The 25,290-nt window shown below is 50.9% G+C and overlaps 9 protein-coding genes across 9 annotated transcripts; 3 read left to right on the top strand and 6 right to left on the bottom strand.

The window, feature by feature from the left end:
• Nucleotides 1–2,590: 2,590 nt before the first annotated feature.
• N0V96_008162 (uncharacterized protein) lies at nucleotides 2,591–3,712 on the bottom strand (the record flags this gene model as incomplete). The annotated part of the gene is made up of 3 exons (XM_053193783.2): nucleotides 2,591–2,682; nucleotides 2,741–3,358; nucleotides 3,430–3,712. 3 exons carry the CDS (start codon nucleotides 3,710–3,712, stop codon nucleotides 2,591–2,593), a joined length of 993 nt encoding a protein of 330 aa, XP_053048728.2.
• Nucleotides 3,713–4,491: 779 nt separating this feature from the next.
• On the top strand, nucleotides 4,492–5,119 carry N0V96_008161 (uncharacterized protein; the record flags this gene model as incomplete). The annotated part of the gene is made up of 2 exons (XM_053193784.2): nucleotides 4,492–4,555; nucleotides 4,620–5,119. The coding sequence occupies 2 exons, from the start codon at nucleotides 4,492–4,494 to the stop codon at nucleotides 5,117–5,119; spliced, it is 564 nt and encodes a 187-aa protein (XP_053048729.2).
• A 618-nt stretch (nucleotides 5,120–5,737) lies between these two features.
• N0V96_008160 (uncharacterized protein) lies at nucleotides 5,738–6,737 on the bottom strand (the record flags this gene model as incomplete). The annotated part of the gene is made up of 2 exons (XM_053193785.2): nucleotides 5,738–6,546; nucleotides 6,602–6,737. 2 exons carry the CDS (start codon nucleotides 6,735–6,737, stop codon nucleotides 5,738–5,740), a joined length of 945 nt encoding a protein of 314 aa, XP_053048730.1.
• Nucleotides 6,738–7,582: 845 nt separating this feature from the next.
• N0V96_008159 (uncharacterized protein) lies at nucleotides 7,583–9,304 on the bottom strand (the record flags this gene model as incomplete). Its single annotated transcript, XM_053193786.2, has 2 exons — nucleotides 7,583–9,013; nucleotides 9,086–9,304. The coding sequence occupies 2 exons, from the start codon at nucleotides 9,302–9,304 to the stop codon at nucleotides 7,583–7,585; spliced, it is 1,650 nt and encodes a 549-aa protein (XP_053048731.2).
• A 3,529-nt stretch (nucleotides 9,305–12,833) lies between these two features.
• Nucleotides 12,834–15,063, top strand: N0V96_008158 (uncharacterized protein; the record flags this gene model as incomplete). The annotated part of the gene is made up of 8 exons (XM_065758244.1): nucleotides 12,834–12,939; nucleotides 13,155–13,282; nucleotides 13,342–13,641; nucleotides 13,705–14,062; nucleotides 14,120–14,343; nucleotides 14,431–14,520; nucleotides 14,585–14,825; nucleotides 14,885–15,063. 8 exons carry the CDS (start codon nucleotides 12,834–12,836, stop codon nucleotides 15,061–15,063), a joined length of 1,626 nt encoding a protein of 541 aa, XP_065612999.1.
• Nucleotides 15,064–15,816: 753 nt separating this feature from the next.
• Nucleotides 15,817–16,241, bottom strand: N0V96_008157 (uncharacterized protein; the record flags this gene model as incomplete). The annotated part of the gene is made up of 2 exons (XM_065758243.1): nucleotides 15,817–16,038; nucleotides 16,233–16,241. The coding sequence occupies 2 exons, from the start codon at nucleotides 16,239–16,241 to the stop codon at nucleotides 15,817–15,819; spliced, it is 231 nt and encodes a 76-aa protein (XP_065612998.1).
• A 1,930-nt stretch (nucleotides 16,242–18,171) lies between these two features.
• On the top strand, nucleotides 18,172–19,776 carry N0V96_008156 (uncharacterized protein; the record flags this gene model as incomplete). Its single annotated transcript, XM_053193788.2, has 3 exons — nucleotides 18,172–18,340; nucleotides 18,495–19,354; nucleotides 19,447–19,776. The coding sequence occupies 3 exons, from the start codon at nucleotides 18,172–18,174 to the stop codon at nucleotides 19,774–19,776; spliced, it is 1,359 nt and encodes a 452-aa protein (XP_053048733.1).
• Nucleotides 19,777–20,495: 719 nt separating this feature from the next.
• Nucleotides 20,496–21,329, bottom strand: N0V96_008155 (uncharacterized protein; the record flags this gene model as incomplete). Its single annotated transcript, XM_053193789.2, has 1 exon — nucleotides 20,496–21,329. The coding sequence occupies one exon, from the start codon at nucleotides 21,327–21,329 to the stop codon at nucleotides 20,496–20,498; it is 834 nt and encodes a 277-aa protein (XP_053048734.2).
• Nucleotides 21,330–23,525: 2,196 nt separating this feature from the next.
• N0V96_008154 (uncharacterized protein) lies at nucleotides 23,526–24,335 on the bottom strand (the record flags this gene model as incomplete). Its single annotated transcript, XM_053193790.2, has 1 exon — nucleotides 23,526–24,335. One exon carries the CDS (start codon nucleotides 24,333–24,335, stop codon nucleotides 23,526–23,528), a length of 810 nt encoding a protein of 269 aa, XP_053048735.2.
• Nucleotides 24,336–25,290: the final 955 nt, after the last annotated feature.

Below are 25,290 nucleotides of genomic sequence, written 5' to 3'. Positions count from 1 at the left end.
CGCGGTCGAAACATCCCGGCGCCAATCCTTTATGGATGTCATTTGGTTTTCCCCCACTGAAGAACCCGGCTGGGCTGGCGATTAGTGGTGGGTTCTGCGGTGTCTGGGCGAGAAAACGCCACATGGTCTCTGCAACTTCTGGGAATTGTGACGAGGGATCTTCTGAAAGAGACATTGATTCTCTGGACGTGCTAGTTGAGCTGAGAGGAGGCGCTGTTGATGATGGTACTGATCGTTGTCCTGGGGTCGTGGGTACGCTGAGCGAGTCTTTCTCCCGGGGCTCATGTTCGTTGGCGGACAATTCTTTCTTCTCTTTGACCAAACTTTCGAGAACTTGAAGACGCTGTTTAAGCTTTTCACCTGCCTTCATTGTCAGCTTGAACTCCTCAATAGAATCGTTGTCGAGACATACGGTGAGCACGTTGCGCAATTCGGTTTTGAATCCTCTTCTTCTCTCTTGGGTCAGATACTGCGGTCCAGTCATCTTTTCCTGAAACTGAAGCAGCCTTCTCCCTATCCATCATTCCTATACGTGATGACTGTATTTGATGAAAATGAATGTCTTTAGAGCAACTTCAAAGCAGGTCAACGAGTAATACCAAAGGTGTTACAAGATAGTTCTAGTGGAATCTAGATTAGAATCACAGAATAGTGGCATTTTAAACCTGCAATTCTTAGCAGTATTCCCGCTTCGATCAAAGTTGCTGGGTCTTTATTTACAACGTTAGCGATTTCTACCAGCTTTCGCCTGCGAGGTTTATTTCCCGAGCTTGTAAACATCTTGTGCTCCCCAGCTCGTGTTTCTCCAAACTCAATACTACGTGAAAGACGTCTTTGGCCTATCCACTTCGCCAGGCTGTCTCACCAAGTGATTCTCGACTCCTTCAACCCTTGTTGAAGTCTTCAAAAGACCCTCTTGACTCGTGAATTCTTGCTCAAGTTTGGCGTTTAGTGCGCTCGGATTCGCTGCCGAAATGTGTCCCGAAATCTAAGCATGGTCTGGGGGAGGAGATATCTCAGATATCATGCCACAGACCCTTGGGATTTGCCTGAGCTACAGCCCACTTGGCTTCGGCTTACCTCTTTGGAAGGTAGGTTCCGTCGGCCTTTACTGGCTTGTTTGCTGCTTCGTGGCGATGCAAGTGAAATGCAGTCGGAGATCCACAAAGTGGACCATGATTAAGCCAAGAGTCGGCTACGAGGATGGAGGGTTTCGCGTGTGCGTCGAAAGATCAACTTCTACCCGATTAAGACATAGACCGTTGGTCGAGCTGTATAGGCAAACGTGGTATATCAGTTATTTTACCTCGCAGCTCGTGCTGTCCGGCATTAAGGAGGTGGTTTGGCCGATATAAATCGCGGCTTAGTTATGGCCACTTCAGGGCTGCGGGACTGGAGAAATTGTACAGCTAGGACCATTCCGATGTGGCACTACGTAGAATTAGTGATCCAAAGATTACTCCGTATCAATTCCTAAGATACCATTGCGGAGTTAATGCATCGGGTCAAGGATGGGTGAGCACTGAGCAATGTCCGTCCGAAGCTTCCAGCCGCCGAACATGACTCGTACGGAAGCGGCCCGCCCCGCAGACGCCGGAAACCTTAATCGAGGATCCTTGCCTGGGAAGACGGAGTAGCAGAGTTCGATATCACAAACCATGTTCGTCTTTGAGTGTTTCGCCGAATGAAGCTACTCTAGCCGATAAGTCCAATCTGTCCGGCAAGACTGAATGCATCCTCCCGTCGGCTGGCCCACCGGGCCGCCTGCTGCACAGCGGAAGCCTCGGAATTTTGCCTGTCGTCCGGCCCTGGTCTTCGGCTTCGGGTGAGTGGAGAGAAAGGTCGTTGCACAATGAGGGTTGTCAACCCATTACTTCCCAGCTCATAGTCGTCGGGCCGATGCCCGTCTTCTAAACAATATCTATCACTTTTGGCAACCCCGCGTAACTTTGGCTTCGGGTACTCCTCAACCGCCCCATGACCTATTGACCGTGCGTGAGGAACCCGGCCGGCAGTGGGCTAGCCTTTAGGTGACAACCTGTTCCCAGATATAGCATTTGAACTCTTGTGAACTTTATGCAATACTAAGCCGCACTGTCGAGGAGGAATAAAAGGAAAGGTTGGTGGAAGCGTTGATCACTATGCGATTAAGAATAGCATCTGGCTGCGACCATTGTGAATACATAAGACATTTGGTCTTGGACTGCGGGATCCTGCACAATCCACAAATAAGTCGCAGATCGTCAAGTGTCATTTAGTAGTCAAAACTTCAACAACATACGCGTATATTAATTTAAGCCCCCATCATCCACTTCCCTTCCACGTCCACTGACTGAAGTACTTAAAGTCCATGGCCGAGGAGGTGAAGGTTTTACAAGATTCCATTCTTTTGATACAACTATAAGTGCGGATAAAACTCCATTCGTGGAAGCAATCATGGACCTCAATGGACAGATACTGGAACCTCCAACTTGCAACCTGATCCAGCACCATGCATGTACCCTCAATCGTTCCCCCTAATGTTGAAGCGAACTGTCTTCCGATACTTCTGGTCTCATGATGGGTAGTGATTGACCACTCGTTATTCTTGTTACAATGGTGGCGTGATCTTGTTGCCCAAAAATGGATCGATTTCCTCAGTGAACACATAATTGCCATCAGAGTCGAGAGGATACGACTTGCCTGAGTATCACGGACACATCAGCATGTTTTACAGCATAATGAATGGGGTATTTCTTACCAAGGAACGGATGAACAATTGTGACATTGTCGTAAATATCGAAGTGGCGATCTCGAGCCCAATTATTGACGAGATCCCAATTGTAGCAGCTGTGCTCGGTTCGGAAATTCGTCAATGGCCTTCGGTTGTTGTCGACCCAGTCATATGAACCGATTGAGATATCTGCTTTGCACATGAGAGCCATGCGGATGTCTGGCAAAAGATTCACAAGCATATTAGCAAAGTAATCAAGAGCGGACAATGGTTGCTTTAGGAACTTCTTACTATCAACACAGTGATCGATGTGGTCTTCCAGATGACGCTTCAGCTTCACATTGCCCTTGAAGTAGTAATCTGGGTACAGAGCTTGACGAACGAGTTTCAAGCAGTGAATCTGATGATGGACGTTCAACCCGCTCCAGTAATAGTCGGTCAGCTGGCCAGATGCATCCGAAAGTCGAACAGAAGTCCTGTTGATTTTTTTAAGGTCTTCAGCTCTGAGTTTGAGATTGCTGTACAAGACGAGCTCGTCCCACGCTGCGTCTAGTTCTGGTCTTGGCTTGCCTCGATAGACATTACCATCCGTCACTTCGTTCATCCACAAGGATCGTTCTGGCTTCAGGGCCTTTCGGGCCGGTGCTGTTGGCCAGAGATCAACGGTCAGCACAGAAATTCCGAAAAAACATATGCCTAAACCAGAATCAACTTACACCATACCATAGTCTGGTCGTCAGCGCATATCTTTTCTTCGCCTTGGAGTGAAATGATGAATGTGAGGAAGAGGGTGGTATAGAACGTGAATATCAGAAGATGAATCCAGAGATAGGGCCGGCAGAGTTGATCAGATAGTCTGGCAGACCCATTGCGAGGGCGGAGAGAGTTCTTTTCGGCGAGCAGGTGCTCCTCAGACCCGGCATCGGAGCCATTCTCGTTCATTATTTGGTATTCCGGTAGACCAGAAATGCGAGACCAAGGCCATTTGAGAAGGTTCATTGTTGTAAATGGAAATTGGTCGCAAAATTTTGTGAAAAGATGCAGGAAAACGTATCGTGATCTTGGTATCGTGGTAAGACCACGTGCAGCCGAAACTGAGTTAACACCGAATTGGAGCAAGTTTGGCGGTCCTTTTCGAGACTAAGCCGCACGATCCTACATGTACGGCTAGTTCACTGGATCGCAGAAAGAGTGTGCCGCCGCGAAGTTTCAGTTCCCGAAGTTCCAATTAATAAGGCAATGTATATACATATTAAGTCTGACATAATACTTTGTGTGACATAAATCCCAAGTTCTCATATGACTAAAGTCCGCTTGAGCATTTTGTGTCTCCACTCTTTCTGAGGACTGGCAGCATTATACCGTCTGACAACTGACTCATACACTGACTATCTGACCATCTTGACAGGCTCAGTTTCTCGCGACTGTACCACAACATGATGACCTCAGGTTATACTTTTGCATCAAGTTGATGTGCCTCAATGACATCAAACGGTGTTGCCGGCGGAGCTGACCATTTTCAAGCATGAATGAGACTCTGTCAGTCGAATGACAATGTTTGTTGATGGCGATGTGACAATCGAGCAATGAACCTCCAGTTTATTGGACATTGAATACTATCTTTACGGAAACCATGATCTGAACATTAATATTTAGCTTCCCCAACCCGTCCGAGATAGTTTTCATCTCAACCAGCTCTCTACACAACAGCTTCCATCGAACGCAAACACATCAAGTGCCTCACAACCAATAACCAGCCAACCACCTCCAATTTCAAAATGAAGTTCTCCAACACCCTCCTCCTTATCGCCCCCTTGACTGCCCTTGCGGCTGAGACATTTGGTATGTCTAACATTCCCTGACCACTTCGCCAGTCAAAAATTCTATCTCTCTAACACTCCAGTAGGTGCCCACGGTGGTGCGGTGGCTCAGGCTGGCGCCAAGGTCCATCAGCGCGAGGAGTCCACTGCCTTCAGTCCTGCTCAGGATGACGCTAAAGCCTACAAGCGCGGCCAGGACGATGCTAAGGCATACAAGCGAGGCCAGGACGATGCAAAGGCTTACAAGCGTGGTCAAGACGACGCAAAGGCCTACAAGCGCGGACAGGATGATGCGAAGGCTTACAAGAGAGGCCAGGACGATGCGAAGGCATACAAGCGTGGCCAAGACGACGCGAAGGCCTACAAGAGAAGTCAAGACGACGCCAAGGCCTACAAGAGAGGCCAGGACGACGCGAAGGCTTACAAGCGCGGTCAAGACGATGCGAAGGCTTACAAGAGAGGCCAGGATGACGCTAAAGCTTACAAGCGTGGTCAAGATGACGCAAAGGCTTACAAGAGAGGTCAGGACGATGCGAAGGCGTACAAGCGCAGCCAGGATGATGCTAAGGCCTACAAGCTTCTGTGAGCGGGGTCCATGGCCAAAATCTGAAGGACCTCAAGCTGCTTTGAAATTGGTAAGTAATTGTGATCTGTACCATTGCGATGATTGATAAGAGATGACACTAATTGAAAATGCTAGAAGCTGGCGACTCGTATGCGTTGGAGAGGCAACTTGTGAGGGTCATGCTCGACTACACCTTGCACCAAGATCTTGTGCAACCAGCTACCTTCACCCGATTGCTATCTGAGGTTCCTTCAAATCACTTTGCAGATAACTTACAATCACTCACTCGACGGGGGTTCGTCAGTCATTCCATGTATAGATCTAGAGTCTGTCATTCATTACTAGGTCAATACACTATTTCCCCCTGCTCTGATACTCACGTGCATTCATTCGATTTGGCCACGAGGTTATCCACATGAGACACTCCACTTGCGCACATGAACATAGCATTGATTATATCGATTTCCGGTGGACAAAACAGTTCAATTATTCTGCTCGGAAGACTCTGTAAGTCTGAAAATCTTCTGACATAGCTTTTGTGCTATTCTAACCAAAGTTGCCTAAACGCCTATGCATGCCATTGTGTACACCACTTCATAAATGTAGTCGTAGCCCCATCATTGAAATAAAACTAGCATCCTAGTTGAGCTTGGCCTCCTCGACGGCCAAGGGCGCCACCAAGTCCGAAATCCAGGCCTGCTTCTTCTCGTCGGTGTACTGAGGGTAGGGGCGTCTGCAGTGGCAGCTGGTCAAGGGGTATCCGTGGGACTTGGCAACCACCCACTTGGTGCCGTTGATACCGCCCTTGCCGAAAGCCCACTCCATCTGGGCCAGCTTGAGCTGAGCGGCGGAGGCTTCCTCGATCTTGCCGGCGTTGTAGAGGTCAAAGATCTTGATGCAGTACTTCGGGAAGAGGTTGGCGACGCCGGTGATGGTGCCGTTGCTGCCGACGGACATGGCGGGCACGAGCCAGTCACTCTGCCCTGCGAGGGCGAAGAACTCGGAGGGGTCAAACTCGGCGCGGACGCGGGCGACCTTGGCGATTCCACCGCAGGTGAGCTTAACACCGACGATGTTGGCGTGCTTGCCCAGGCGAGAGAGCATGTCAGAGTTGACATCGAGGCCAGCGGCGACACCGGGGAAGTTGTAGATGATGATGGGGATGGGGCTGGCGTCGGCGAGCTCCTCGAAGAAGCCGACGATGGCCTCCTCGTTCATGGCGAAGTGGAAGTAGCTAGGGACAAGGACAAGGGCGTAATCGGCGCCAGCGGCCTTGGCCAGCTTGGTCTCATCGATGACGGCGCGGGTGGACTGGCCACCGCAGCCCATGGTGATGGTGAGATCGGGGCGACCGGCCTTGACGGCAACCTCTCTTGTGGCCTTGACGAGTCTGGTCTTCTCATCGTTGGTGAGGGTGACAGCCTCGCCGTTGGTGCCAGCCAGGACGACTGTGGTCCTGTCAGATTTGACCCCTCTTGGCTTTTTCTTGGGATTACTACTTACCTCCGTGGAGGCCAGACTTCACCAAGAACTCGAGGTGCTTGGTCTGCACGTCCCAGTCGATCTCTTGGCTGGCATCGTTGCCAAACCAGGTCAAACTAGGCACGTGAATACCGGCGGGGAAAGTCTTAGCAGCCATCGTGAATGATATGGTGGATTGTAGGATGCGCTTGACAAAGTGAGCACAAGTGAGTTGGGGGTATCGAATGGAGGCTTAGGAATAATCAGAAGAAAGACCAAACAGATTCGAAAGGTCACAGTCGATACAAGTCTCTTTTGAACTCCGTGGCTCGGAGCACTCAACCCCGCGGTGGGCATCGAGGCGTGGGGCTCTTCAAGGTGGCATGTTTCCGACAAGCCGACCTTCCCCACGGGCATGAACCGAGCATGCAAGGCGGGTTTCTTGTGGAGTTGGAGTCTCAGGACGCGGGCAGGGTCATGAGTCGTGAGCTGCTCACTCAGTCTTCCCCACGGGCCAGGTCATCTGATTGAAGGACTCCAGACTTTCACAGAAATCCATGTCGAAACCAGACAAAGAACCTGAGTTCTGAGAGTAACCGATCGGAGTGAATCGGTGTCGCGGCCGTCTGGGGGCCTTCCGATCGGGACCCACACTTATCGGGTACGCTAGTGTCGCCCGTCGGTTGCAGCCGATGAATCTGATCACGCAGCTTGTCAGCTCGGAAATTGATCTAGCTCTCGCTAGGACGACAATAGCTCATATTTCCGTGGCGTGGAGGAGAAGTCCACAGATCATTGGTGACTTTGGTAGATGGAACATGTGGTAAAGCTAGTTTGATTGAGATGAACAATAAAAGGGGTATCTAACGCTCTCGCGACTTGAGCTACTTACGAAGCGAGCGAACACTTCCAATGCAGAGCTATCCTCGGCAAGTGCTTCAAGTTAAAGAAGCTCGCAAAGACCCATTGGTCAAGTACAGAAAGGTGATGAAGCCTGCTGAAGTTGTCGAGAACTAAGGCATCTCAAACGATAGCAAAACATGAGTTGAAGATGGCATGCATCACGGATCGGATGTCAACCCGGACCTTCTCAGCATCCTGCCTAGCCTGTACCTCTTCTAGAACCTGGGCAGTGATCTTTGCGTTGCCGGCAACGCTCTCCATACGCAGGATCTGGGTCTTGATCCATATCCTCTCCTGGGGGTCCTGCTCTTCCGACCCCAGCATCAGTAAAGGCCAGAGCATGTTGACCGGTAACGAGTTATCTGCATCTAGTGAATCAACTAGTAGTCGAGCTAGGCGTCGAATCTGATTGAGAGCGTCGTTGGCTTCTTTAGTAAGCGGAAAGGTCTTGTATGCGACCCTATGTAGGTGGACTTTACTTGCGTGATAGTTGGCAAGATAGGTTCGAAAGGCACGCGTGATGACGAACGCGAGATGTGGTGAAACGTGAGGCTCCGTCAATTTCCCCGCCACGGCATAGTCCATGAGCGGGGGCCGCTGCTCGTACAAGGCCCGCAGATCCGCTGCGATGGCGGCTCCGATGTTCATAACCTCCGTCTCGTCCTCGACGGTGCCACGTGACCTATGCCAAGGGTCGATCTTCGATATCCGACCCATGAAGCTCTGGACCTTTTGGAAGAAGACGATGCCGGGCTGGTAAAGGACTTGGAACAGAACATCTTCAATATCTCCATCTCCAAAGTCCTCCCTGGTTGAGTCTGCGCCTCCGCCGTCGAAGCTGGCTGGAGATGCTTCGACTAAGAGCAGCTCATCATCTTTGGAAAGGAGCAAGCCCTGTCCACCAGCAGATACGGCACGGGCATCGAGTAAGCGCATCCACTGGAGAAATTGCTTCTCGATAGCGGCAAAGCTACTCTTCTCGCCTTGCTGGAACAGCCCATACGCCCGCTTGAGGAACGAGTCTGCAGCCTTGATCTGACCTCGGAGGATGTCGACATAACTGAGGAAGAAGAGCGTCGCGAGAAGGTGTTCCCTGCGTGAACTCGGGTTGTCGGTCGCGGGCGACGACTCATCGCCACAGGTAGCCACTTCTGACACGGCTTTCTGATAATGATCCTCCGGACTGGCTAGCCAGGAGCCTTCGCGACGTGATAGCATCAGATTTGAGAAGGCGAGTACCGACCACTTGACCATTTGCGACGCACTCGCCATGTCGACGACAACCTGTCGAACGGCCAGCCACTTCTTCTGCGTCTCAACTTCGGCAAGGATAGGGGGGACGACGACGCGGCTGAAGTAGTCCATGAGCCTGTCATCTTCAGTCGGGACCTGCAATGCCATAGCTTGCTCTGACTGACTACTAGCATCAGGGATTGGTGATGGGTCTGGCAGCTCATCCATAGCCGTTCGATCTGGGAAGGTGAGATTCGGCGGGCTACTCATGAGCGGCGGTTGCCGGTTTCCAAGGGGCTGACCCGCAAACTGATTCCTCTTTGGATAAGTGGTTAATTAGCATGACGAGTTCATGAGATGCATTTGGGGTCGGGTTGAAGGATGTCTTACGAGAACTTGCCCATCAAGGCTCATCTGTTGACCGGGTTCGGGGTTAACCTGTTGCCAAGCATCGCCAGCATCCCACAAGAAGTTGGCATAGTCGAATATCTCATCAACGGCCTGCATGGGCTGGAACACCGACGCCGCCGGCGACACGGAGGCATCGGTAGCATGGGACGGGATAGCCGGACTACGACCAGACCCGGAGGACCCTGCGGCTGCTAACATTGCGTGGGCGGCGAAGCTGCTTGACTGCGGCCGCCACTTGCACTCTAGATTCAGGCGCTCGCAATGGCTGCACCGAGGCCGACTCTCATCACATTTGACTTTGCGGCGTCTGTGGGTCGAGCGTCAGCAAGGTGATCATCCATCGGCACGGAGTATTGCCGGTGATGTCGGGTCGTTGGCTGGACCTCCTCGACAGTACCACGTCGGGAGATCGCCCGACGACCGTTCATCGGCGGCCGGACCGGAGTCCCAAGGTACCAAGCGTGAATGAACTATGTGAGAGAAACTTACTTGCAAGTCAAACACCCTTCCCTAGACCTGACTGATCTCCTCGCTGGTCGGGAGTAACTTGGCAGAGCCGACGTCCCACTATTCTCCTGCATGTTGGCTGTTGCGATCGCGTGCGGGCTCTTTGGCAGTGGCGGACATTCTCTCCCTTTGGGACCCTTCGATTTTTTCCCCCTGCTACCGTTGACTGTTACTCGCACTGCCTTGTCTGCCTGCCTGTAATGGTTTGGTGTGGCCTCTGCAGCGCTGGGTCGGAGTGTGTGGATGAGCGCGGAACGTTTTGTCTAGAGCTGGGGGAATGGAGCGCGGGGATATTTCCCCCTCTTTCAACTCCACGATGTGGGGGGTTACGGAGGGGGTCAATTTCTTCCCCCTGAAAATTTCTGCGCCGTTGCCGGCTGACTCGTACGTCTGAATGTCCTGCACTGCGCGGTGGTCTTTGGAGTCAGTTCCTAGACCGATGTTAGTAATGGCAACTTGAACAACTGTGGATATTCTAGCGCGCTTTCCGAAGGCCAAGCATGAATGTTGATGCTGGGTCTTGGAGACTTGACTGCACCGCCACAAGCCACAGTTGGAACCCGTAACGAATTTGTGATCCCTTATGTTTACTCTTATGCCATCGTCTAAGGATGCATTGAAATCTCGACCTAGTACTTCAGTTACGACTAGTGTCTCGACTAGGTCTATGTTTTTCTTGAGATGAATGACCTAACTGATGGAATTAAGACGGATTTTGGATCTTGAAAAAGAGATGAGCTTTCATGGTCAGTGATTGTGGCACAGACCTCACAATAGAAATCCAATGCAGACCAATGTGACGGCGGGACTACGAGTGCCTCACACAATAATAATCCTTCGCTGAAGTATCCATAGATAACTCAAATTTTGGGTTTCGAGCTTTTTCTCGCCTCGCGGAAGTTGGCCGAGAGCGTGTGACTGCATAGCGTCTGTTGGCTTGCTAGTCTCATCTCAACGCCAATCTCGTGTCAGCCTCTGCGTTCCATGGTTTTCACACAAAAATCCAATTTTTGGGGGTCCGAGAAATGTGTGAAGCGAGCTGTCTTAGCCCGTGGATTTACTCGGGAGTCGGTTCGCTGCTCGAAGTGGGCTCAAACTCACGACTTACAGCCATCCTGATAAGCACCTTTCCATCTACTAAAATCTCAGAACTTCTAAAGACTGCGCGTGTAAGTAATACAGCCAAGATATGACTTTGAGGCCATCTTTTGTAGGTCTCAAAACATATTATTGTCGAATCGAGTTTACTCGGGAGATCAAACTCGATGGTGTGCCACGAGCTGCTTTGAGAGATCATGATGCCATAAAGGATTCGCTTTGGGTGTGTTTTATCTCGAGCTGGTTGAAAGGTTCAACGATGAGATAGGCTGGTTAACCGACGGAAAAGCACCCCCGTAACCAGAGAAAATTCCGCGCCAAGTCGTGCAGTCCGCCATCACTAGCTTCGTGGACCCCAGGCCGGGGGTGGCTGAGCACAGCTAAAAATGTGGAATTGTATGATATCCCGCAGTCTGGAAGGTATAACCGATGTTCAAGGGTAGACGATGCCACGAATCAAGTTGAGCGGTGATGAAATGGTTCGGCGCCAACTGAACTACTGGATATTCCTTCCATGCGGGGAGTCTCTCTGCATGCGCCGTAACATCACAGGAGCCCTGCTGGAGATTTATCGATGGGTAGATAGACATGGAAGTTATGAGAATTGGGAGCCCGAACGAATCTCGTCGCAGAACCAGCCCTGCATGCCAACGAGATCTGGGGCGACGCGGCGCATACGAGATAGACAAGAGCCAAGCCAGAACCAAGAAGCCATCATCAAGTTTGGGCTGTTCCGCCGAGGTCATCGGGGGTTATGAGTGGTCCCTGATGGAGCCGCTTCGTGACAGCGCAGCGGCTCGCGTGGTCTCGGAACTCAAACTTGACTACCGATGAGGAGGTTGGGGGGCAGATCCAGACCCGCGCCGGGTACAGATGAACTGCCAGACGGGGGGAACACCCCGGTCCCGTCATGGCTTGTCACCCACACATTGATCCAACTCCGGAGAGGAAATGTTATTTTGCACCTTCCGGTTCTTTGGGACCTGAGGTCGCTCTCGGTAATCATACGTCGGGTTTCAGCTCATTATATCAACTTGGTTGCACATTCGACCTACTGCGTCCGGTTCTCCCCGTCTATTTTCGTCTCGGCATTCCTTTTGAACTAGCGTATGGCTGAGCTGAGCTTTTCATCTTTCTTTTTCCATATGGAACCTTATCTCATACAGAACTTTTCTGGAATGAGATATGCAAAAGTAGCTGGTTTCTTGGCTCACTAGCTCTGAAAGAGGAAAACCCATAGAAAAGGTTCTCAAAATCCCGTGACATTCAACTTCGATTGTCGAGAACCGGGTCTAGATATGACAGAAGCGCGGTTTGTTAGAAGTAGGGCCACCGACTAGTATTTCAGTCCACCCTGCCTCTTTCTGGTGTCTTCGTTGGATTCAAGATCTTGGATGGTGTTACCCCTCATCCTCGCGTGGTTTATGCATATAGTCGGTGGGCTGTGTAAGTGGATGTAACTGAGGAAACAACCTTGGCACACTTGCGTTTGGTAGTGGTGAATGGCGACAACAGCACTGAGCTTTGGTTTAGAGATATCAAATTCAGCGCAGACAAGTAAGCCAGATGATATGAAGAGAGATGTTCGTTTTGTGCGACCTCTGCCCCCCTCTTTGGAGCCTTTCTTGGCTACTCCACACATCTGCTGACGCCAAGTGTTTGCTGCCCAGTCTGTCCAATTGTGCAGGGGCAAGATGTGATCACATTCATCACTGGTGAATGGTTGGTTGGACCGTGAGAATGAAGTTTTTTGTTGCCCCCTCCACAAACCCGACTCTTCGTTACGGGTCCCAGGCAAGTTTTAACGACTGCCACCTAGTTTTTCCCCATGGGGGTGTCGCGGGGTAAACACCGCCGATCCTCGACCGTTCCACAACGCTGTTCCAAACATGGGCTTTCCATTCGATGGAAGGCAGTTCAAGCTTATTGTAGAGTGGAACGTCATGGCGGCCTAGATAAAGCTTGCCTCCCCGCTTCGTCTCCACGATGAACTGGTCTGCCGGGTCCTACCTCTCTCCATCACAACTCAAAGGTTGTTCTTCTATCCCTCCTGAGTGTTGTGCTCCGGTCTCTCCATTTTGCCATACTGTTCCCATCCGCCTTTTGAATCTGGAAGCCTAATATGGGCTTCTTCAGTACCCATGCGTCCGGGACGCTTGATCCCCCAGAGGTGCGAAACTGGCGCATTCACTTGATCGCTCTCGTCGCGAGCATGTCAGCTTTGGCTAGTACGTGGTTTCCTTGTGTTTCTGAATCAACTTTTGCCTCTACCTAGATGAAAGGGCATTTGGCATGAACCACGTCTTTGAGTTTGAGAGTTTAATACTGCTGGGTGCACAGCACGACATCAACCCACGTCAGTTAGCGAGCGGGCCGGTCTCTGGTTGACCGCAGGTCGTTAGCATGACCTCCTTACAGATCACTTGCTAACTCGCTCTTTCAGTGGGCTATGATACTGCAGTCATTGGGGGAACAATGGCATTGGACTCGTTCCGGCGTGATTTTCACCTGGACGAAGTTAGCTCGACAACCCGCGATACCATCCAGGGCAACATCGTCTCAACGTTTCAGGTACGCTTGCTGACTAAGAACTTCACATGGGCTTCAACGTGACTAAATGGATGTTCTAGGCTGGCTGCTTCTTTGGTGCCCTTTTCACTTTCCCCATCGCCGAGAAATTTGGTCGCAGGAAAACCGTCATGCTCGCCGGAACCGTGTTTCTCATCGGTGGCACTCTTATGACTGCAGCCAGCGGAAACCTGAACTTGATCTACGCTGGCCGTGCTATTGCTGGCTTGGGAATCGGAGCATCATCGTTGACTGTTCCCGTTTACATCGCCGAGACAGCCCCGCCTTCGATCCGTGGTCGACTTGTCGGCATCTTCGAAATCGCCTCTCAGGGAGGTGGTATGCTGGGCTTTTGGATCAATGTAAATACATTCATCGTGCTATCCTTAGATTCATGAGTCAAAGATCTGACGTGAAGATTTTAGTATGCTACTGACAGGACGATTAATGTCGACTCAAGAGCCCAGTGGATCGTACCCCTCGGAATTCAGCTAGTGCCGGGCTTGGGACTTGCGCTAGGCATGATCTGGTGCCCAGAGTCTCCCCGTTGGCTCGCTCGTGGAGACCATTTTGACTCTGCAGAAAGGATTCTGACCCAGATCCGTGGTCTGCCTGCAGAACACGAGTACATTCGCCGTGAGATGAACGATATTCGCACTCAGGTCGAACAGCGTACGTCTCAACGCATGACAAAGAAGCAAATGTTCCAAAAGCTTTTCCAAAAGGGTATTCGAAACCGCATGGGCTTGGGCATGGCGCTCATGTTCCTTCAGAGTTTCACTGGTACGTACGATATCTATGACCCCTTTTCTCAACTACAATGTCTAAATAAGCCTATAGGTGTAAATATCATCACATATTACGCCCCCAGAATTTTTGAGAGTCTTGGAATCACTGGGACATCCACGAAGCTTTTTTCTACTGGTTTTTACGGCATCGCAAAGACCTTTGGAATGTTCCTCTTCACCTTCTGGGTTGCTGAGAGAGTCGGTCGACGAAAGGGACTATTGTGGGGATCTGCACTTGGCTGTATTCCGATGTGGTACATTGGAGGATATGTCATGGTAGGATTCTTTCCTAGCTGTTCTGTCTCAAGACATGGGATTGAAGCAAGATGACCCGTTTCACTTTCGTACTGACACTTTGTATAGAAAGCAGACCCTGCTGCAGCTGCCGCGGCAGGCCAAGTCACACGGGACGGCTGGGGCTATCTCGCCATGGCTTGTGTCTACATTAACGGAGTAAGTTGCCTTCGCATCGAGATGTGCCTGCTTCGTAGCAAAAACACTGAAACTATTACCATAGGTCATCATCTGCGCAACGTGGCAAGGAATCACTTGGCTTTACGCTTCTGAGGTGCAGACACTGGAAATCAGAATGCTGGCCGTTTCTATCACAACAGCCACAACCTGGCTCGGAAGCTTCATCATCGCCCGCTCCACACCTTACATGATCTCCGATCTGGGGTACGGCGCATACTTCTTCTTTAGCAGTATCTTGATGCTCATGGGGATTTGGGCATTCTTCTTTGTGCCAGAGACTAAGGGTATGCTTACCTATTCGCTATCTTGAAGCATTTGCATTTGCTAATCAAAATATGACTAGGCCTGACACTTGAAGACATGGACGCTCTTTTCATGCAACCTACCCACAAGACAGTGTGGGCACAGATGAGGGGTAGGGCAGTGGTAGCCCCTGGTCGCGCCAGGTCTCCCTCCATCACCGACGAGAAATACGAGGCAAATATCGAGGCTGCTCAAATTGAAGAGCGTACCAAGTCATGAAACTAGTGATTGCCTTGATCCAGCCCGACAGCTGGAGATAAGGCGCTCAGTATGTTTCTGTCACTCCTATTCATCTCGAAATTTGTAAGTAGTCCTAGGGAACACCACAGGTTCTGGAAGGGGTATTGGGAGCAATGAGTGAAGGCCGGTGGATACAGGATCGGCCCGTCATTCTTGGTGTCTGCGGCACACATTGTATCGTGGAATCAAAGACTATTATGCGCCGTATGCGGCCTTGAGTTCTCATTGCTTGATGATTCGCTTCTTCCTCACCTAGAAGTGAGACTGGTCGCTTTCTCAACATGGTAGACCACGGTTATGTTTGCTCCAACAGCAAAGTTTTATGATACAAGTAAAAAGCTTCGTGATATCTGTTCCCTGGACTACCAATGCCATCTGCGCTATTACCCAATCCATCAGAATATTATCCTAACTGGAGCTAAGTGTGATAAGCCAGTGAATTTGGACTCTTTATGAAGACCTGTGATTACATATCTAACTCGAACGCAGGTCAAGGCTGAGTCATTCGTCTATAGACTATCTCATTTAATTTAAGTCTTGCAACGCACAAGCGCTTTTGACTCCAAGATACAGTTGAACAGCTTTCACAACACGCGGTGTCAACTTCCTTCATCGGTGGTCTGTGTCAAAGCCCTATTAGGTACCTAGACCCTTCCCCATATCCAAACCCTTTTGTCCTTCATTAGGTGCTTCATCGAATCTACTTATGAATCTTCGCATCTGAAGTGTTGCTCAGACCGTAACGTCAACATCACCATCTATGTCATCCTCGCTCAGGAACGTCAGGTATACGCCGGCGGCATCGTCGTCGAGAAGCTTGAAGAGGATCTTTTGCGGTAACCGACAGTGGAACGCCTCATACAGATCCCACAGCAGGTTGCTCGCGACTAAGGTGAAGGTAGCTTTGTGGCTTGCCGATAATCCGTCCATCTGGGTCAGTCCGACGTCTCGTGGCTGCGAGGCAAATAGGGGCGACCATGCAGTGATATTCGGCAAGAGAAACCTGGATGGGAGGCTGTGCATAAGTAAGTAGTCACAGAATCCTACTTAGCAATTTGAATGGTTTCTCGAGAGATCGCCTTTGATGATCGATTCAAATATTATCCATCGGGTGATATGTGCACTGGCGTCTAGACATGTGTACGTACTCCTATCATGGGTAACAGCGAATCATACGATGGCCCATCTCTGTTTTCGTTCTATTCTCAAAGTAGAAAATCAAGCAAAAGGCATCTAAGAACAACTGGAGAACATATACATTGACGCCATCTAGCACTCACTGCTACCAGCATGGCTGACACTTTTTTTCTGGTGTACAACTTGTTAAAGGGACCGCTTTTCTCCCATTGCCTGTTCCAAGAATGCTTTGCGGTGGAAAGTTTATCCTGGCGAGTGTATCGGCCCGCGTAATTACGAGCCGAGCCGGTGGGCGAGCACCAAAAAGGTGCTGGAGCCGCGTCGTGCCCAAGTTCAATCTCGGAGATAGTGAAGTCGATGGTCGGGGCGCTTCGGCAGGGACAAGCTTAAACATCAAGGTTCCAAAGCCAAAGGGCAGAGTTCCAATTGGCCCATCAACTTTCATCTCGTACCAAGATACGACGTACAGCTCTCGAGATCCAAAAGACGTCCAATACCCGTATACTTTACCAATGGCTGTCTGTGCTGCTCCTATGCAATTGTTGAGCCTCTAGTTATCGGTTATCTTTGAGCACATTCTCGCTTTCGATGCATGCTCCCACAAGTTCGATTGGCACAGTATGCAATTTGCATGTTTCACCTTCACTGCCCGCTTCAGGGTATTGATTCAGGGTCCAAAGGTACCCACCCACGCTGTCAACGCAAGCTTTCATCCCCCCGGCTGCTTGCTAGCGTCCAGTGACGTTCTAGAACTGGGTTGTGCAGGGGTTCGAGCAAGGCAATTTGTGATTGCGCCTGCAGGAAAAGGAGAGTAAAGTTGGCATGCAGCCCGTTGGCTGAAGAGGCTGAAGAAAATGGGAAATCAGATGGGAAATTTTGCCGATCTTGGCTCCAGTTGTTGGTTCAACCATTGGAATTATTATCTCTGGAAGCTCCTTGCTTGCGCTTTGGTGGTATTACGCGACACCTGAGGTGAGAAATGCGCGACGCTGGTGAAAAGTCCCGCACTAACAGGACTCACTGAACTGATAAGGTCTGACCGACTTTTGTTTTCTCTTGGACCTGGAATACCGATTGGAAGCATCTCTGTCAATTGGGTTTATACACCAAAAAGACTTTGATTGGAAAAGAGACTTTGATATGTTATGCAGCCACGGTCTTTCGAGTTTCTGTCAAGGTGTCGCCAATGACTGTTTTCAGAGAGCACTGGCACACTGACACATGCTTTTTTGTCTTTGGGGTCGCAGATGAACAAAAGCCCCCCAATTGATGGAGGCTCTACCGAATCCCGAACCAATGAGAAGCTCCAAAGGAGATAGCTCGTAGCTCCCTTCGGAAAGTCTCCAAATGGACGGAAGAGCAGAAAGGGGAATGAGGAGACGGGAAGAGACAATGATGGTAAAAGTAGAAGCGTAGTTGCCGGGGGAGTAGAAGAAATGGATGACATAGACCATGAAGCCCCAATGTATTGGCAACAGAGTTGAAGAAATATACGGCGCTCGCATGATGTTGCCGCCGCTTACGCAACTCCCAGCACTATTTCACAACGAGATGGGCTGTTTTTTCCATTGCGGTTAGTCAGTGACCTTTGGAGACGCTGCCGGTTTCCCAGCGCAAGCGAAACAGAAACGCGACATGGGTTGAAGAGATTGGGTACCCGTAATAAAGCACTGGTCACCTCCTTTAACGGCATCGTGTCTTCCCACTTTTTTATTTTTTGGAATCCCCTTCCCCATTTTGAAGCCCCTAAAAAAAATCCCTTTCCTCCAGCTTCAAATGGGTTGAGTAGACGGGGGGAATTCATTGTTTGACCGCCTCTCCTCCTTCTCATTCCGTTTCCGCTTCTCTCTCAATTGCATTTTACTCCTCCTCGTCGCGCGCGCAGGGTCTTGGCATTGGGACTTTTTGAAATTTGGAATTCGAGACTTTTCTTTCCAAAACCCACATGCAATGAGTAATCTCATCGTCGCCCCAGACCTTACGGTTCACGACACTATCGTTCTGCAGAACCTTATCGACGACATCGAACGCTACAACGACAAGCATCTCGCTCCCACCGACGGCGACGAGGGGTATGCCAGTCAGGAATCCTTGGGTGAGAAATCAAAGGATGATGAACGTGAGTTCGCCTTTTCTTTCACTTTCCGCCCTGCCTCATCTCACTTCCAGTCTCACTCTCACTCTCATTCTCACTCACCTGCATGTTCCCACTCACTTCATTCCATATCGCCTCATATCTTTTCAAAGAGCATCTCAACTGACCCGAGATATAGCCTGCCGCGGAGTTTCAACGCAGAGAGACGCCAAGGACATTCGCAAGCTGAAGGGTCTCAACGACGCAACAAGTCAAGATTTCGAGCCATCCGTCTTCTCATCATTCGACCTGCGCGACCTCCCCCACAAGCTCCCAGCCGTCATCTATCAAAATGTCATTGTCCCCTACGTCGCCTGGGGGCGCAAAATCGTCCGCCACGAGACCGACGTCATCATGCTCACCCACCTGATTCTCTACTTCACCCTCTCGGTACCGAGCGCCATCATGCTCTTCCGCAACTTCAACTACATCCACGGCGTCGCCCACATGCTCATGCAATTTTGGTTCACCGGCACCTACACCCTCATGATGCACCAGCACATCCACATGAACGGCATCCTCTCAAAAAACTGGGCCGTCCTGCGCTTCTTCGACACCGCGTTTCCCTACATCACCGACCCCCTCATGGGCCACACCTGGAACACGTACTTTTACCACCACGTAAAACATCACCACGTCGAGGGCAACGGCCCCCACGACCTGTCGTCCACCATCCGCTACCAGCGTGACGACATCTTCCACTTCCTGCACTACGTCGGACGCTTCATCTTTCTGGTCTGGTTCGACCTGCCGCGGTACTTTTTCCGCAAGGGTCAGACGAAGAACGGCCTCAAGACGGGATTCTGGGAGCTCGGCAACTACGCCTTCCTGTACACCCTGTACTGCCTCCACAGCAAGGCGACGACCTTTGTCTTCCTCGGGCCCCTCGCGCTCATGAGATTGGGTTTGATGGTCGGCAATTGGGGACAGCACGCCTTTGTCGACGCCGACGAGCCGGATTCGGACTTCCGCTCCAGCATCACCCTGATTGATGTGCCGGTAAGCATTCGCCAAGGGGACCTCCCCTCCCCACACCCCACATTGCCAAGGATGAAGATCGTTTTGACCGCTGACCACCAAAATCTCAACAGAGCAACCGATACTGCTACAACGACGGCTACCACACGTCGCATCACCTCAACCCCCGCCGTCACTGGCGCGACCACCCAACGTCCTTTTTGCAGCAGAAGAAGACGTACATTCGCGAAAAGGCGCTCGTTTTCCACAATATCGACTACCTCATGGTGACGGTGAAGCTGCTCCAGAAGGACTACCTACACCTGGCAAAATGCCTGGTGCCGGTCGGTGAGCAGATTGGCATGACGATTGAGGAGCGGGCGACGATGCTGCGGAGGCATACGAGGAAGTTTGAGGAGGATGAGATTCGCGAAAAGTTCCGTGACTATTTTAAGACAAAGTAAGAGATCTGACCCCTGTTCTTCTCAGGACGTCGGCAATTTCGACGTCAGGGAGCCAGGTCGAAATATCGAGGGCCTCTAGAGGAGGAACGTAATTCTTCCTGGCGTGGCTCTTGAATGAGCATGTCCGCACTTCTTCCATTTCATTGCATACATGGCGCAAGCGAATTCTGAATAAAGCAAGGGAAAAAAAGCTGGGATCATTAGATGATAGACAAAAACAGGCCCTGAGGGGCTGACAATAGATTTGAGAGACACCTCAGCTCTGCTGAGGCTTTTGAGCCGTCCAAGAATGCGCCATACCTTGATATATCGTCATGACGTCGCCAATATTGAGTCGACAATATTCTGTGCGGTTTATCCAAGTTCAGCCCGCGCCTCGAGCGGGGCCAATGTCTGATCATCTAATAAATCAGACAAGCAAATACCTTCTCAGATCCTCAGGGTAAGACATGGGCAATTGTCCACAGCGCCAAAAGAAATGTTGTTAATTTCCCTAGAGACAGCTGTCTCGGGCGAGGCTTAACGGTCAATCTTCAACGATGCGGGTGGTCCCGTGCGCGTTCCCTCTGGGCTCGGCTGAAAGTGGTGGCATGCGGGGATGAGATGAAGTAGAATAAGGTAAGGCGGTGGTATTTGACATTATTGTCGTAAGACGTGGGGGTATTACATGGTATCTCGTGTGGTATATCAACAGCATTTCCTGGCCCTTTTCATCAACGTTAGCATGAACCTATCATGAGGCACGTCCATACTAGTGAGCCAGCCATCAACAACGTTAACATGCCCCTGCTCGGAGCCCCATTCTGCGTCGGCGATGGCGCCGCCAGGCTAGTGCTATCCCCGGGACTCGACACCTTCTCCCCCGTCGATGCGACGACGACTTCCCCCGTGGGATACTGCACGTTATACACCGGCGCATCTTTCAGCTCCACCGGCATGCCGAGCGAGTGCTTGCACGTTGGCTGGTTCGCCGCAGGCCAATCCAGCTCGCACTCCTCGTCGTATCCCCATGCGCAGACAGAGTCCAGTGTATTATACAGCCCAAAGTTCTTGGCCACCCAGCTGTCCGGCTGGTCGAGGCAGCTGGCGAGGAAGTTCATGCTGTTGGACGCGCTGAGCGGCAACTTCTTGTTCTTGGTCTTGAGGAGCTCCTTGCAGTCGTCCGCCGGCAGCTCCTTGTATGTCATGGCCAGCGGCCCGCCGGCGACGGGCGCCTTCTTCGCGGACTTGCCCGTGTACAGGTAGTTCCAGGCATCGTAGCTGACGTCGTAGGCGCCCTGGGACTGGTCGATTCGGAGGAGTTTCACGGTGCGCTTGCCGTCGGAGGAGCCGTCGTCGTAGGTGAGGGAGATGCAGAGGTTGGTGCAGTCTACGGAGCCGGGCCAGTAGGCGACGCGGTCGGTGTTGATTTTGCAGCCGAGGACGCCGACTGAGGAGGAGTAGCTATCGTGGGGCGTGGCCCAGACGGTACCGTCGGCGGCGACATGATACGGAGAAGATGCGATTAGCAGAAGGAATAGTTGCGACAGCGATGAAAGAGTGACGCTGTGCATTGTTAGAGAGAGTGGGTAGGGAGGGGTCCTAATAGGATGCCCTCTCCAAACTAATGAGTGACTTTGGTATAGAGTAAGGTAACAATAATGATTGTGGCCAGCCGCAGATGCGGCCGGTATGCGACTCAAAGGAGTGAGGTCATCGATGATCTGCAGCTTGCGCTGGTGGTGTTGTGGTGGTGTGGTGTGGGTTGCAAAGAAAAGAGAGAAGACGGGGGATTCGGATCGCGAACGTTGGGCGCGCGCACCCCCAAGACTCAGTGCATCCCGTCCGATCCTTCCCCCCGGAATTCTAGGCACAAGTCCACAAGATGCCCATCTCATCTCGCTTAATTAGCGCTCGTCATTCGCCAAAGCACCCGATCAGACCCGCCACGTGCCCGTGATCAGCTTAAAAAAAAAAAAAAAAAAAAAAAAAAAGATGAAACCTTAAATAGGGGTCCAAGGGACGAATTTGCGCTGTTCAGGGCGTGGTTATGTCAGCATCTGCCAATTATCCTCCATCCCTTCGCCCACCTCCTCGTTCAGTCACGTATGCGAGGGGAATAGCATGAAGGGTGCTGCTCAATTGAGCATCTCCTTAATTACTCGTTATTGAAGTGGTCGAAAGGTGCCTTGAACTATGTTGCACCTACCTTACTCAGGTAGTTTGGGGATACTTTGCTCGTAACTCAGAGACATCAAGCGCCCAAGATAGCATCATCGTCCAGAGGGAATAATTACAATTCACGGAATAAGGTACGCGTGGGCTCCGCGGGTAACCTATCTGATGCTGGATGAACTCATTGGTAAATACGTTAGAGTTTCTCAGAACCTGATATGACCAGCATCATGTTATCGCATTCGCGATAGGAAGTCCTCTCTGATCTCAAGTCCGATCGGAGATACCATTGCTCTTGGGTAGAAAAGCCAATAATGCGGTGCGTAGCCGCCCGGCTTCAAACATTAAAGCAGTTTTGGTCATCTAGGTAGAGACTGCAATCTTTGCGACTCAACCGAGTTCTCAACGTGCATGGCACGCACCGGAAAAGGCCTCGGCTCTTCATCGCCTGCTAGTACTTAACCTGAGGTGAACTGACAGTTTTCCGGTCTCTCCGTTGACGGAGTTCATGATTATGGACAACTCCGGCTTGGCCGTAAGACCAAAACCAGTTGTATATGTGCCAATATTGAGACCGACGTTTTGATTGTTTCAAGTGGTCCCGAATTAATTAACGACAGCATCCCACAAAGGGGCCGCCAAGTGACTGGAGCACCTGCAGGGTAACTGACTCAACATCTCTAACAATCTATCAAAGAGAGTTCTTCTCGAAGCCCGATAACAAAATACAGATCTCTTAGTATACTGCATATTTATAGCCCTTGCGGAATCCAACGAACGCTTATAAATGATGTAGCCTCAGCTCTTCTGAACTAGCTCCACCACTTATACACTTACTCCATCCATCAACTGATCTCGGCTTTTCCTCACAACCTCCCTTCACATACATCAAAATGCGTTTCTTCGTCCTCGTCGCGCTCGCTACTACTGCCCTTGCAGTCGCTCTGCCCGAGCCCCAGACGTGCAACCCAAGCATCAACTGCTGTACTTACACAGAGACAGCATGCAAAAACCGTGGCGATGCCTGCACTGCGACCTGTAATGTACGTCCATCGCAATAAGACAAAGTTGCCTGTTTGAAAAGTCTCCCGGCTAATCTGTTTGCACTCTATAGGGTCAGAAGCGCAGTGGTTCATGCAATGACTTGGGCAGCGGCTCCCTCTCATGCGATGCTGCATAGGATGTTGGAAACGTGGAAGATTATTATGGCGGGAGGATTATAACACGATTGCATGGCGATACAAGAGCGTTGAGCATTTCAAAGCGTTGAGATTCGGCATATGGCCTGTGGCCAGGCAAAAGCGGAGATCCAGGGAGCAAGACGAATGGACATCGCATGCTGGTAACATACAAGCACGCACAACTAGTTATGGCCTATGGACTCAAATATGCTCAAGAAACATGAAGACATGTTTCAAAGTTGGGCATCTTAGGCATTCTGAATCTGTTTTCTCTCGTGAATATCCATTTCTCATGTTCCTATGAACTGAGTCGTTTGTGTGCTAAGCTCACTTGTCAATTCCGAAGTGCACTGTGCCTATGTATAAGTCGTGTGTCCCGCCATCAACGATGGTGAGAGTCAAACAAATATCTACTTAGACTAGATACTTGCTGAAGAACTCATTGAGCTTGGCCCCGGCAGCCTCCACATTGTCGTACAAGTCGGCATGAGTAAGTCCATCAACAACGAACAGCTCCTTTGGCTCCTTAGCCTTCGCAACAGCATCCTCGCTATACCACATGGAGGCAGCCTTGGTACCAGTGATTGCCAAGAATGGCCTCGGGCTGATCAGCTGGTTCCAAGCGAAGGCGTCAAAGTTGCCCATAACATCCCAGCTTCGCGGCAAGCAAAGATTGGGGACGCGAGGATGGTTGGCTGTGGCCCGGGCTGTGCAGTAGTACGAAGCCAAGTCGCGGAACGACTCGGGCATCTCGGCAGGGGCGTTCGCCGGGTTGAACTCATCGGGCAACATGTGGACAATGTCGATCTTCTCCCCGGTAACGTCGTTGTTGCGGTCTTTGGCAGCGGCCTTGAGCTGGGCGTGGAGGATGTCGAGGTTGGACCCATCTTTGTCGAGACCGCGGCGCACCATTGTGCCGGAGCAGACACCGGCGGAGATGGCGACGGCTTTGATTCGGAGATCGGTCTGCGCGGCGAAGGAGACGTAGCCGCCTGATGCGCAAATTCCTATAACGCCGATTTTGTCGGAGTCGATTTCATCGCGGCTGACGAGGTACGTGACGGCCGACTTGATGTCCTCAACCCTCTGGCCCGGGTCTTCGAGGTAGCGAGGCTCTCCTTCGGATCTCCTTGGTAGGCCGCGTCGTAGGCAAGGCAGTAAAAGCCGGCCTGGGAAAGGACGGAAGCGTAGTGGGCTGGGGAGTGTTCTTTGACCGAGGTCCATGGGTGGGCGATAATGATGACCGCTCCAGAACGGTTGGGCGAGTTGACAACAGGATGGTAGAGGTGGCCTGCGAGCTTGTAGCCGCGAGAAGTGAATGTGACCTTTGCTGGGGCAGACATTGTCGCAGAAGATGACTTCTTCGAGAGTGAGATACTTTACTAGAGAGTTGAATCTGTATGGAGATGATGGTGAGAAAGACAACGAAAGACAGATGATGGGTGGTAATCGAACACAATAAATAGTTTTCCGCCTAATGACTTCATCACACTCGCGAGTAGATGAATAAGGCCATCAGAGGGAAAGATCTAACGAGAGACCTTCTTCGCATAGTACAGAAACCATGACCTATGGATGCATCATGCACCCGGTCGAAGCTGGTTTGATGATTGAAGGCAAATCCGAATCGAATCCAAGTCTCCCTTCCGTTTAAATCCGAAAACAATGCTGACGTTTGTTCTCGCCGAATCTAGTCCCGACCTGATGTAACAATGTAAGGTCTTCGACTTGATTTCTTTCTCTACATTAGTAGGTTCATGATTTAAGGCTTAGTCTTTTGATGTCTAATTCAAGGGGTCAGTTTTCATATATATATATATATATATTTGAGACCGAGACCGAAGCTGATTTTCGGGTCATCGGTGGAAACCAAATGGAGATGTCGAATACTTTGGGGCCGCTGGCTTCTCCCTCGCGGGTAAGAGTACAGATGTGTACTCTGTAATGTTGTCCAGCTTGGTTATTGAACCGCGTATTTCACGTTTCGGTATCCACTAGGCACCTAGGGTGACCGTGGATCGAAGGAGCAGGACTCTATAGCTGGACAAAAGCAAGGTTCGGACTTAAGCAGCGTGTATCAAAAACCATAAGCAGAGTGCATTTGGTAGGGCTGTTCCGAATCATCAGGGTCACGAGGCCCAGAAAAGTACTTGAAATTCGTTTTGGTTGAGGTATAAAG

This window comes from Colletotrichum fioriniae (genome assembly GCF_027942845.1).
Source record: "Colletotrichum fioriniae strain IMI 355084 chromosome Unknown scaffold_10, whole genome shotgun sequence".
Lineage (NCBI taxonomy): Eukaryota > Fungi > Ascomycota > Sordariomycetes > Glomerellales > Glomerellaceae > Colletotrichum > Colletotrichum fioriniae.
This window is presented reverse-complemented; position numbering and strand designations above follow the sequence as displayed.